Source organism: Cololabis saira, chromosome 8, assembly GCF_033807715.1.
Source record: "Cololabis saira isolate AMF1-May2022 chromosome 8, fColSai1.1, whole genome shotgun sequence".
Lineage (NCBI taxonomy): Eukaryota > Metazoa > Chordata > Actinopteri > Beloniformes > Belonidae > Cololabis > Cololabis saira.
This window is the reverse complement of record NC_084594.1, coordinates 15292330-15305729: the sequence shown is the minus strand read 5'-3', so window position 1 is coordinate 15305729 and position 13400 is coordinate 15292330. Positions and strand designations below refer to the sequence as shown.

General features: G+C 38.8%; 1 protein-coding gene across 3 annotated transcripts in view; it reads left to right on the top strand.

Moving 5' to 3' along the window:
- The window catches only part of LOC133448403 (metabotropic glutamate receptor 4-like), a 211737-nt gene that overhangs the window by 117698 nt on the left and 80639 nt on the right, over positions 1-13400 (top strand). For all 3 annotated transcript variants that reach the window (XM_061726887.1, XM_061726889.1, XM_061726888.1), the window contains exon 3: positions 6108-6324. In XM_061726887.1, coding sequence (XP_061582871.1) covers positions 6108-6324 — 217 coding nt within the window. The remainder of the gene's footprint in view (positions 1-6107; positions 6325-13400) is intronic.

The window sequence follows — 13400 nt, the reverse complement described above, 5'->3', positions numbered from 1 at the left end:
GGATTAATAGCATATTATTGTATTAAGGGAGATGTACTAAAATTAAGTTTTATGTCATTAATGATTCTCTCCAGACCAAATTAGGCAGATAAGTAAAAACTGTGAAATATTTCCAGTCAAGAAGAAAAACACTTTTGTTTGTAGAGAAAAACTTGTCACTTTTACTGTGACTCCCAGACAGACGTGGTGCGACAGAAATCTGTTTTGTGCCCCACACTCCGTACCTGATAGGAGACACAACAATTAAACAGCTGTGCTCTCTGCCGGCTTGTCAGCAGGGCTCATGTTGAGTCATGGCTGAGAAAGTTGCATGCCAGGTTGGTGAACACAGGCTTCTTGTTCACTTGTGATGTTTGTTCCAGAAACATCTACTTCAAATAACACACTTTAGTAGATTTTAAGCAAGCTAAATACGTGAATTGATGAATTAGAGCTGAGGCCCTGCATAATGCTGTTCATATTTACAGTATGCACTATCCCATTTTCAGCAGGCCACCCTGTTTAAACCCAGATGTATACACTTCTCTGTGGTGTCCATTTTTAAAAGTGTGTACATGGACAGACACAACAAATGTACTTGTGCACTTTCATTTGTCAACATTGTAAAGTCATGCTCATGCACGCTTCTTCTTTGTGAATCCCAGTCATGCAGAATTGAATGTAAATACACCAGTCTGAATTCTGCTATCCTATCTAACCGATAATGTATGCAGACACTCCTCTACTCAGCTGCTGGCATTCTAGCACAACCGAGACCCTCGTCAGTCAAGTAGAAAAAAAATAAATGACACATCATATTGGGTAGTCTCAGTTCTGGAATAATCAATATCCGTGTTTTTCACATGACTACATTGCTGTCAGCAACTGAAAATGTGCTTTGTCTGCATGTGCAGAGCTTGGCTGAATCCCTGCTTAACCAAGTAGGATGTGCGGAAAACAAGGAGCAAAGGTTGAGTCTTTTCTCATAACAGCAGCAAACACTGACCATGAGTAGGTCACTTTTCATGACAGCCTTTGCCTCCTCATCATTCTGGAGGTCGGTCAGACTTACTTGGATTGCAGCCTCGCTGTTGAAGGCATTCGCTTTACATGGTTCCATTATCCAGCCAGGGACATGTAAATGATCAAAAGTGCCTGAAAAATAAAAATGTCTCCAAGTCCACTTATCCTGCCTTTAAATGATTGGTGTAACGCAGCAAGAAGTGATCAGTCAACTCATCCAGCATCTGAACTGAGATCATATTGAGATAAATGCTGGGGCTCCAGGCTGTAGGAAATGATTTAGTTGATGCTTGCTCAAATTTTGCTTTTACATATTTAGTTTTGTAATGAAACCAAGGAGGGAGCGAGGAAGCACACAGACAAACCATCGCAACCTCATATTTTTACTGAAATTGTCTTTTTAGTAATATGTTAAGGGAAGTTATGGGTGAACTGAATGTGTGTGGTGCACACATTCTTCAAAACTACCACTTTTGGGCGGGGGCTGCGTGCCCCTGCATCTGCAGGGACTCTGGGGCTCTTGGGGTGTCCGCTGGGGGGGCGCGGGCCGGGGTCCGGGGGGCGGGCCTCCCCCGGCCGGCCACCCCCTCCTGCCCCCCCTACACGACTCACACATACATAGGTCCGAGGGGTCGGGGGGTCCGGGGCGTGCCCCAAAAGTCACCAAATTTGGCACGCAAGGCAGGCCTGATGAAAAATTTTATATTTAATAGTTTGCATTAATGGGCGTGGCCTCAAATAAATATATGTGACACATTTAAAAATATATCATATATATTTTATATCAAAAATGCATATATATATGCTTTAGGTTCTTACCAGCATGGTATTAACCATTAATATATATGCAGACAAGGAGAAAAAAAAAACAAAAAACAAAACTACCACTTTTTGTACAGAAAAATGTGTATTTTATATATATATATATATATATATATATATATATATATATATATATATATATATATATATATATATATATATACGTTTATAAGTATTTTTAGTTTTTTTTTTAGATTTTCTTTAATGCATGTACACGTTTTATACATGAGGATTCTCATCTGATGCAATGTTTGGCTGTTTTGTGAGGTTGTTCCACTGTGGTTATGCATTTATCTGTTTGTCCTTCCCCGAGACAAAATAACAGAGGGGACATGGAAAACAAAAAGGGCTGGGCGGATGAAACGGGGACAAAACGAAGCAGTAGCACTGAAAAAAAACAACTGGAATCATATAGTACATGTGAGCATTTGCCCCCCGCCTCTCGCCTGTAATGAGCTCCAGCAGACCCCGCGACCCTGCAAAGGATAAAGCAGGTATAGAAAATGGATGGATGTGAGCATTTGCATATTTACCTGTTGAAAGAACCACCTATGCTGAACTGAAAACCAGCTACAGATTTAAAACGTACTTATTGTTGCGCAATAATGGCCTTTCAGCCACATAACCAGTCTTATCTTTCTTCACTAAAAACTTCTACCTATGACGTATGAATTGTTGACTGAGTGTCTCAAAATGTCAGTCCTAGAATAACCTGTGGTCCATTATCATGTATCCTAGATTATTTTTCATGTTTTTCTCCATGGTGGCTTGCTGGGGAAATGTCTCAAAGGCCCTGAAAGTCGGTGCATGTGGCCTCTAACCCGTCTTTATGAATATATTTCCAAACCTGCGGTGGTTGCTTGGACCATCGTGGTGAAGGCTGCTGACGATGGGACTGAGAACAAACAAACAAACCCTGTGCTTCAAGTGAAGGGAAAAACATGTGTGGTTATTTTCTTTCTGCTTGTAGCGGTCTTATAATAGTTTTGAATATTTACATTTTTTTTTCAGTTTTTTGGATCAGTTTGTTTTTTTAGGTGTTGACAGAAAAATCTAGGATGGCAGAATCCTATCAAGAATGCCAAACAGTACAACAACTCGTTCTTATTCACTTTGGGTAATTAAAATGAGAAAAAAAGAAGTATTTAGAAAAACGAAGCTGCAGACATATAAAAAACATGGCATGAAAGTAAATTTTACCTGCAGTTCTTTTTAGTTTCAGTTAGTTTTGCATTGTTCATTTTAATTGCTGTGTAGTTTTAGTTTTTTTTTAAGTCTTTTATTTTATTTTATTTTAGATGATGCGATTGTTTTTGACTGAGTTTCAGTTTTAGTCTTAGTTTACGTTAACAATGATAACTCTGGGCTAGAAGAGCATCACCATAGCTCCCCTGATTAAAAGTTTTAGTTTGTAGTTTTTATAAACTATTGCAATTCTCATTATTAGCTAAACATTTAAACAAGTCATGTAAAAAACAACATTGTACAGTAGGCGCCAACTAATCATCACCTTAATGTATGGTTTACAAAGATCTCAATATATGTTTCTCTTGCTTTTTAACAAGAAAAATGTCAATGACAAGGCTACTAATTTCACATTGTATTTTCCTTACTTCATATAATTAATTATTCTTTTGCACACTGCTTTGTGCTCTCACACAATGGTGTGCAAATGAACAGAACTGGTTGAAACAAATTGCAAGAATCTATGTGAGTGTTGCTGTGGCTCAGGAAGCAGGAATCAGTCAAAAATCAATCAGAAAATCTGTGAATTGACCTCAGTTCACTGGTGGAATCTAAACCTAGTTTGTAGTGTGACGTGATTTGAGCAGTCAACAAGGTCTATAAACAAGATAAAAGGCACAAATAAAAGTGTAGAAACATTTGCTCTCGTGAAATTCCTCATCAATCGCTTTGTACGACATTTGAATCGAATTGTGATCATCTTAAGAATGTGATTACCATTTTGGGAAATCTGAAGGTTGGTTATCCTATAACAAATATATATCCTGTTTTTTATTAAAGAGATCAAAAGATCAGAGACTTTCACCACATCTGGTACAGTTATGTTTTCCAATGTACAGATGATTTAATGACAGTGGAAACCATATGAATCTTTTACCACGATGTGATGCTCTGTACTATTATTTCTCTGCCTGACCAACACTTGCATGTAATATTTACATACAGTAGATCATTCTGACAAACTGAATCCTGTCCACTGCGTGGATCCATCCAAGTGTTTTCAACGTTTTTAGCACTCACTCAGGACAGCCTTGTGTGCACTTGAAAAATGCTCGCTTTCTTAATTTTCCTTAATATTTTTCAGATTGTCTATTTGAACATTTTCTAAGGAATCCACTTTATTGAAGTTTTCAACCTTTTTTTTTAAATCTGTATTTTTTTCTCCATTGGTACTGTGTGACAGTTAACCTGCGGTCAATGGCAAGCTGAGAGAAATGCTCCAGTTGAGTTTTTATCAATACAGTAATAAGAAAGAAAGGCCACAGTGGAGATAATCGCAGTGGGAGGACGTTGCCTCTAAAGCCTTTTTCACACAGTGGTCACATCATATTGGTCCAAATGAGCCTTTTCCTATTAATGCCACCGCTCTTCCCCTTTTGAAAGTTACGCGGACTAAATGGAAGCGGGTCGACGGATCAGCATGTGATCCTACACGGCCTGCTGGCTCTGCAGAATCGTCTGATTTGACAGGAGTGTTGCTGGTAAGACCATGCCGGCTCACCTTTGCAAACAGAGCTCGTCTCACCTCTGTTACCCCCCCCAACATAGAAGAGGGGAGCGATAAAAATGCCCCTCTGTTTTGGCTAGGAGTTCACATCCAAAACAAAGAAAAATATTGATGCTAAAGTTTTGCCTTTAAAGTGCCTTGTGAGCTGTGATGTCGAATATCACAGCTCATTTGTCTGTTGTTTTTGGTTTTGTAGCAGCTTAAAGGCTGTTAACTGTGATATTGAACTAATGCACATAGCAAAAACACATTTAAATGGAAAACAGGGCCGTTTTCATTATAATCATGTTTCAGAGACACAAAAACATGACAGATCCTCATCAAAAAGATCCTCATCAAAACTGCACGCTGCATCTTTTTACTAAGAACCACTGCTGCCTCCTGTCTGTGTAGTTCAGTGCCTACCACAGGGATGAAAAACCTTATTTTGTATATATAGTTATAAGCAAAGTATGTATGTGTGTGTGAATCCAAACAGCTACAGCTGAGCAAGCACTTGTAGTTGCTTTGAATACATGTGTTGCTAAGAAACTATAAGTCTTCAATCTCTGTTTATACTAAGTAAGTGACACCTGCTGAGATGTGTGACATGCTCATCATCTCAGCTTGTGAACTGGACAGCCGTAGGCCAGCAGCGGTGCTGGATACTCTAAAAGCCTCGGCAGGGGTCCACTGGATCGCTGGCTGTTTTGAATCATTAAAGGGAGGCGTTTATTGGATCAGACCTCTCTGGGGAACTCTGTTTAGAATTTCTACTTGTCTTACAACCATTTTCATGTCCATCATTTAAGGACAAGTTGCATCTTTTGGAGCCAAAGAAAGACAAATAAGTCGCTGATCAGTCAATGCTGAATAATGACAGCCAAGCCATTAACCTTGGTGTGTTTGTGGAATGAGACCTATGCCCTTACAACCACATCAATATGTGCACACACTCTTGCGACGACATGTACTATACATTGTGTGCAATCTTAAAAGTCGTGCATGCAAAGACCTGCCACATGACGCTACCTGAGTGTTAAAAAGACTGTCAAAAAGCAGAAGGACATGCGTTACCATGCAAAGATAATGACAACAGGAAGTTCCCCTTCAGATGATTTTTGACTGCTGAAACCATTCAGTGACCTTTTACCATGTGTATCTGTTTACATGTGTGTGGTGTGAAATCTATTTTAAATTCATGGCCGCTCTCCTAAAATGTATCTGAAATGAAAAGTCCTTCATAGAACACCTTTTTAGTAGTTAAATTCCACTTTTGTGCTGAACTTCTCATCCTTCTCATTTTGAAATGCACAGTAAAGTCAGTGCAATCTTTGTTGCTCTACTTATTGTTCCGATGTCTCGCTTTTCTGCTTTTTGTATTATTTAATATTTGTCTTTTGATGCGGATTTGTGTTTTGTCAAACCAACTTTAGTCTTGATTTTAAAAGGGGCTAACAAATAAACTTGGATCATTGTGTTTATATCCATCCCTCCTGTTCCTGCAAACCCAGTAAAGCCTAATCTAAGCCTGTGATGTCTTTGTGTGCAGATACCCCAGGTGAGCTACGCCTCCACAGCTCCAGAGCTCAGTGACAACACCCGCTACGACTTTTTCTCCCGCGTGGTGCCTCCGGATACGTACCAGGCCCAGGCCATGGTGGACATAGTTAAGGCCATGCGCTGGAACTACGTGTCCACTGTGGCATCAGAGGGGAACTACGGAGAGAGTGGTGTTGATGCCTTTATCCAAAAGTCTCGGGAGGACGGTGAGTACACACCTCCTCTCACGTAAGATTATCGTCTGCTTACTGCTGCCGTTTCACTTAAAAGAACAGTCCAGAGTTAAAACAACCCCCGGACTATTATTAGAAGGTGGGGAGTGTCAACGATCGCTGGGGAGCGAGTCGACACGAACTGAAGTCTCCAGTTCAGAACCGAATGTTTGCGGCAAAATGGCAATTCATGTTTGCACAGGGGGCAGAGGAGCTATGTCAAAATAAATTGCTATTTTAAACCTCTGACGAAACTCAATGTCATTCCACTTAAGGGACAGAGCTCGTTTAGGGGAACTGGGGGAATTTGAACTTTTTATTTGTGTCAAAAGTGAATCAAAAATGACTATTTGTATGGTAATCAATATCCATTCGCTTCTACATTGTCATAAATCTGTACAAAACAATAACTGATGTTCTGTAAAGTATTGTCAATACACTCAAAAGGAGGCGAGTTCATGAGTTTAAATATAAGTTCTGATCTAGTTCTATCGAAGAAGCGGCAGTTTAACTTTTTATACTGTATACTATCTGATTTTTAAAGAACCGCTTTCATCTGTTTTGACCTTATCCACTTTACCAATCAAGAGAATTGGCAGTTTGGAGTTTTGTCAGAGGCTCAAAATGCTGTGATAAGATCTAGACGTAGCTCTGCTGCGGCCTGTGCTAACATGAATCGCTATTTTGCTCCAAACACACGTTCTGTTCTAGATTCACGTTCTTTTGGTACTTAATGGATGCTTACACTCCTCACCATCCAATAATTGATCATGGGTTACTTTAACTCCTACTATTTTACGGATCAAAATAAGGGATTGGTGCTAAAAAAAGGGAAAAAGATAAACTCTCTCTCTTTTGGCTAAAAACTTAAAATTGGGTCCAGCATTACCTGTTAGACCTGAGTAAATGTAATGCCAACAAATATAACAGTTTGGATAATATTCAAATTCACTTTTGAAATATATTAAACCTTCATTTGATCAAGAAATATGAATACATGCAAAAAAAGGGATAACAAGTAAATATCGAATTGAGCTTAATTGTGAATATAAAACCATCAATCATTTCCCAATGTGGGTAAGAAGAGGATTTCATTCTGAAGACGGATATGAAAAGCTTTCATAACAGCTTTAGTCCTCACAGACATTGGCACATTCAAGAAGATACAGTGAATAACCTTGGCCTTTCCATCTCCGCTCCACACGTGAAGCGGAAGTCAGCCATGATTTACTAATGTAGACTTTGTGAGTTGTTATAATTGTTTACATCAGTGTAGCAACATCAGTTATATTCACAAGAGGGACTGGTTGCAATTTTCTTGGCCAACTGGCAGTTTTCTGTCTTTATAAAAAGCTATAACTGAGAGCACACACATACATCTTTTTTAGCTCGTCTTTTATATTATACTCAGGTGAATATCTGAAAAAAAAATCTCTCACTCAAACAAATCTCTAAAATGAGGTACTCAAGGCTGCTGGATGGAGCTTTTCTGTGGTGATTAAATTTAGATAAAAATGAACTGAAGTATATCTTACCGTAAAATGGTATGGAGCCATGCCTGTTGCTACACTTTATAGATGGTCACTGAGCGCTTGAGTCGCAGCTGGGCGCTGATGGAGAGAAATATTTTTTTTTGCTGCTCGAGGTCGAGTATTGTGTCCTGTAGAGGACATTTAAACACGTGAACCGCAGAAGCCAAGGATCAGAGCAGTGACCTTCTGCCTTACCTTCAAAGCGAGTCCTTTATTTGTGTGAGTGTGTTTTCTGTGTTACCAACTGGTAAATTTGAATCTGTGAATATCGAGCAGTTTGGATAATGAACTTCATGCTTTGTAAAAAAAAAAAGCATGTCCTCTTGTGCTGGTGCGATGCTGAAATCCACAAACCTGCAGAAGAGAAGCACAGTAGTGAACAAATTCATTAAGACATGGTTGAATACTGACAATACCTCAGAGAAAAGTCTAAAAGGTAACACTGAGACAAAAACAGATGCCGACACAGCACAGGAAATGCTTTGTGTTTTGTCTTTCACCGCCACACAGAACCGATGTCTGTCCACATAGATAAATGCCCGAAACTAAGAAGCAAAAAGATGCAATGTATTTTTGTCCGCTGCGTTAGGTTTTAAATTGACCTGCAATTGTGTTTATCCAACAAAATTGATTTGAATTTGGTGAACATGGCAGATTTAGCTAACGTTAATTAACTGAAATTACAATGGAGCAGCCTGGAGTGTAAAGTGTTGAGGTTTTTGGAGCCATGCCAACAGCCAACAGCAACAAAGCCTTTATATCTTCACAGCAGAAAGTCAAGTAATATCTTATCATGTATACTAGATAAACTTTATCTTATATACATGACTAAATCAGCCAGTTACAAGACTGACAACGATTTTCATTTATATGTCAGTTTATTCAGTCATTTTCTTTAGATCAGTATTCTCTTTGTCAAGGCACATAAATCAATTATTGAAATAGTTATTATGATTCTTTGGTATGGAAATAAACAGATGCATTACTGTTAAGGTGAAAGCACATTCAGATTCTCTGAATTTGCTCTGAATTTTTTTGTCATTTTGTGTTTAAAGTGGTTCTTTTCAAGGTATAACTGCAACATCACTTCAAAAATATCTCTTGGTGGTTGTGATATAATTCGGGCAGAGAGATGAGACGTTAGATTTGAGAAATATGCTACCGTGTACTGAGCATGTATATGGACCATAGACGGTAAAAGACACTGGACGAAGCTCTAAGTCAGGTGACCAATTGGTTTCTCAAGAGCGGTTTTGAAGCCTATTTTTCTTTGTATGAGACGCAGTCATGTTGCTCGGGACGCCAATGGGAACACGCCCACCGTATGTAAATCAAAGTTAGCTTTGGCAGATCCCCACTCAAATATCTCCAGAGCTGCCGGCAGATGTTTACATCTGAATATACTGTGTAACATGTTCTCAGCAGGGCTGTGGTCAGCAAAGCTGTTTCAAAACAAGAGACCATTTGGTTCCCACCTGGAGGGTTTGTGTCTAAAGTTTACATGTTTGTCATGTGACTTTTTTTTCGTCAGTGTACTTAAACTTCCTCCTGCAGTTTAAGAATATACGTACAATTTTGATTGTTGAGTGTAAATTGTTAGGAGTTCCAAAGGGGCTGCAAAAACAGGCACTCTAGAAATAAGCCTAATATTCCTGAATCTAGTCAAATGAGTCCTATTTTAAGGAAAGAATAGCTCTGTCAATGGCATAATAAAAATGTTCTTCAATAGAATTTTTTAAAACTAGCAAAGAAGTATAAAATAGTCTTCTAGTCTGAAGGATTTTTTTCCTGTGTTAGAAATGTGCTTTTGCAGTGTAGTTGGTTGTCTTGTCTCTGTGTGGCCCTGTGATGGACTGATGACCGGTCCAGTGTGTACTCGTCTTCTCGCCCCAGAAAGTTAAAAATGCAGATGTCTGCCTGGTAATTAGCATTCAGTTTGATCTTTTAATTTAAATTCCTCTCTCCATTGTGTGCTCTGACTGTACTATGCATTTGAATACTAAGTAGACAACGGCACTCGCTGCAGTCTTACCTTGCCACATAGCATCGGTTTGAGCTGAATACACCAAGATAATAACCTGAGAAGACAAATTATATGAGTCAGCTCCCACGGCAGCAACCCTGGCAGCCCAGGAGCCACCTGCTTGGATTTGCACCAGCACAGCCTCCCCCTCTCTCTCCGAAGAGGGCTAGCAAATATAACAGATCGATATGAGTAAGAAGCAGATGATGAAAGGTAAACATGAATTTGAGGTTGGCTCTTTTTTTTTTTTTCCTTTCGCTTTAATATCTCTCTTCCTTGTTTAAAAGAATATAAATATATATGAGGGTATGAGTCAGAAGCCTTCAGTGGTCCTCTTCTTGTAGGTGAGCAGCCTCTCATCCCCCCCGTGCTGGTGCAGGATGTCCCCCCCCCCCCCAAAGAGATAGTTAATAGAACAGATGTAGAATACACAGACAGGAAAAGAAATCACTTCAGGAACCTGGAGATGGAACAGATAGTCTGTCCTCTTTCAAATGTTAACCTAGAATACAAATTATTTGCAGCTGAATATATTCCATGTTTTGAAGTCTGAAAAACTACAAAAAATTTCCTTTTTTTTTTCTTTTTCTAGTGGCATGTGTTCTAGTTGGGTCATTTTTTTTTATGTGACCCAATGGTTATATGTCTGTGTAATATGGACACAAATCGTTTTTCTTTAATTTCAAGGAACCTGATTTGGTAAGCACACACAGATTCTTGAAACTTTCTAATGTTTATAGATTATGTATTTATTTCATGGTATCTCACTCCTTTAAACCTGATTTCTTTTCCTTTTTTTGTGAGCTTCACTTTTGGGAAGTTAACAGTAGACAGTCGTGCAGACGGAGTGGCTCAACAAGTGTGGGCAGAAGAAGCCCATCTTTGTCTGCAGACAGCCCTTCTCTGCAGAGATGTTCATTACCATGGAGCATGCCCCAATAGACGTCATTAATCAAGTTAATGAAACACGATGTCGATAAGAACCCTAACAAGATCCCCCCCGCCCTCGCCATCCAATGGCCTGCTTGACATCAACATGAGAAACCTTGCTAATGGAGTAACTGCCACCCCTGTGTGACGAGGAGGATTACAAGCATTAGCCACAGAGTCTGGTTGCAAAAGCACATGTTGGGAATATAAAATGAGGGTACAAAGGACAAGGGGGACACAAACGGCCATGAATTGCTTCAGGATGACGACGCATTTGATACAGGGAACAGGCATCATTAGACTGGGGTGATGCTATTCCTTGTAACAGAAAATAAATGGGGAACACATAAAAAATATATATATATTAGATCAATCAAGAGTTTTATCATTTATAAGGTAGCTGATATTCTGCATTTATCTCAGTGGCAACACATCCAAATTAAAAAACAAAAAACAAAAACAACAAACAATATATTTGTCTGGATTGAGCTCTTTTCATCCCCACTTTGAGAGGGCAAAATAGGTTCCTCAAATCCAGTCTGGTTGATGACGGCAGACGATTTTGACAGTAGATTCATAAAGCTTTGATGAAACAGTATTAGGGCTGTTCGATTAATCGATTTTAAATCGTAATCGCGATTATGTAATTAGAACGATGTTAAAATGTGAAAATCGTAAAATCGATTTTTCAAAAAAAATATTTTTTTTTAAATTTTTTTTTATCTTGTCTGCACACATATTAATGATTGATACCATATTAATGATTGATGGAAATACCTCTCAATACCTGCGACAAGTGCCCCATCAGAGAGGCTCTTTAGTGAGGAGGGGGCGTTGTAACATGCCACCGGGCATCCCTCAAGCCGGATGCGGTAGACCGGCTCGTGTTCCTTGTAAAAAACTTGCAAATGTGAATAGCAAATGTAATGACTGACATTACACACCTCTACCTCCTTCATGGGTTGCATTATTGCATTATTATTTAGCATGCAAAGACCCAGTTTAGTTTAATTAGAAAATGTCTTGTTTTATTTAATTGGAAATATAACTTACTGTATGTTTGCAAGTGCTGATTTGCTGATTTTTTTTTTCAGAGATTAAACTTTATATTTTATTATATTTTTTAAAACTTTTTTTCAACTTATTTTACAGAGTTTTGCACTTTATTCATTCATTTTTGGTTTAATAAGAGCAAAGTTTGCACTTAAAGCCCAATGGGGCAAATGTTCAATAAAAAAACAGCATATTTGAAATCATTTCTTTGCCTTTTGTCAATTCACAAAATCGTAATCGTAATCGAAAATCGGATTTTGAGAGAAAAAAATCGAGATTTTATTTTTGGGCAAAATCGAACAGCCCTAAACAGTATCTAGAACAACAACCTGAGTCTTATAGCAACACAGTTGAATAGTGTTTATTATGACAGGTTTTGCGAATGTAGAAGCAGCTTTTCATTAAATGTAATCACATTCAGAAAGTTGAAATATAATTGATTCTACCCTCTAAAACCGATCGTGCTGGTTGCAAGGGAAGAGAAAAACAGCCTTGCTGGCTCGGTTATTAGATTAGAGACAAGTGTGGCACTACTTCAACGGGGAGACTTTGGAACATCTGTATCCTAAATGACCGCAGCCTCCCCGAGAAGAGATCACAGCTAACTCAGCAATGTTCCCTTTTCCATCCATATGGCCTTTTAATCTTTAGTTCACACCCCGTGTGGCCCGTCAGCCTGTTATGGCCTTATTTATTACATGACACCACATACAGTAAATGACCCCTGAGTGGTTCAGCTATGTCCTGTTGCATTTCATTTAAACATTTACTTGTCATTGCTTAATTGGGCAAAGCTAATGGTTGAATGATCACCGCTCATCTGTAGCTTTTCCGTGTAGCTGTTCTCTCCCTCATTCTGTTAAACGTGTTGGGTTATACATCACCCTCAACGCAGATTCGGTGCAAAAGCCAATTTCCTAAAGCAAGTACTGCTTTATGAACTTTGATCTTACGCAGTGCCATGCATGCATGACATCACTCTGCTCTCATGAATACAGTGGGGTAAACCCACAAGAACAAATTTTCACACACGGGAGCATGTTACGTAAATGTGAATAAATAAATATTAACACAGAGAAGATAATTCGAGAAAATGTGTGTTGCAAATGAAATCAAAACTGAAGAGAAAACCAAAGCAATGGATTAGGGTGTGAGGGAGGTTATGTGGGATGCTGCAGTTTATTTTAGCTCAATGTTCTCAGGGGAAGCTGCATGAATTAGAACAGATAAGGCTAGTGGCTGCTAAGCTAATACAGAATAGGAATAATTACAAGCGGAGAAAAAAAAAAAAGAGAAGTAATATAAGTTGACACGGGTGATGAAAATTAAAAAAAAGTTTCTAAATGTCACAATGTTTATTTGTGTGTGTAAATATCCCAAATATAAAGTGGAAATATTGATAAGCAGTATTTCCCAAAGAATCTGATTATCAAAGAGCGGGAGGGATGTCAGTTCTAAGCTGTTTCTGCAAGTGGTGCTCAGGTGCATCAGCAACATCTGGCTGTGGAAGTCTTCATTTCGTGCCTGTGTTT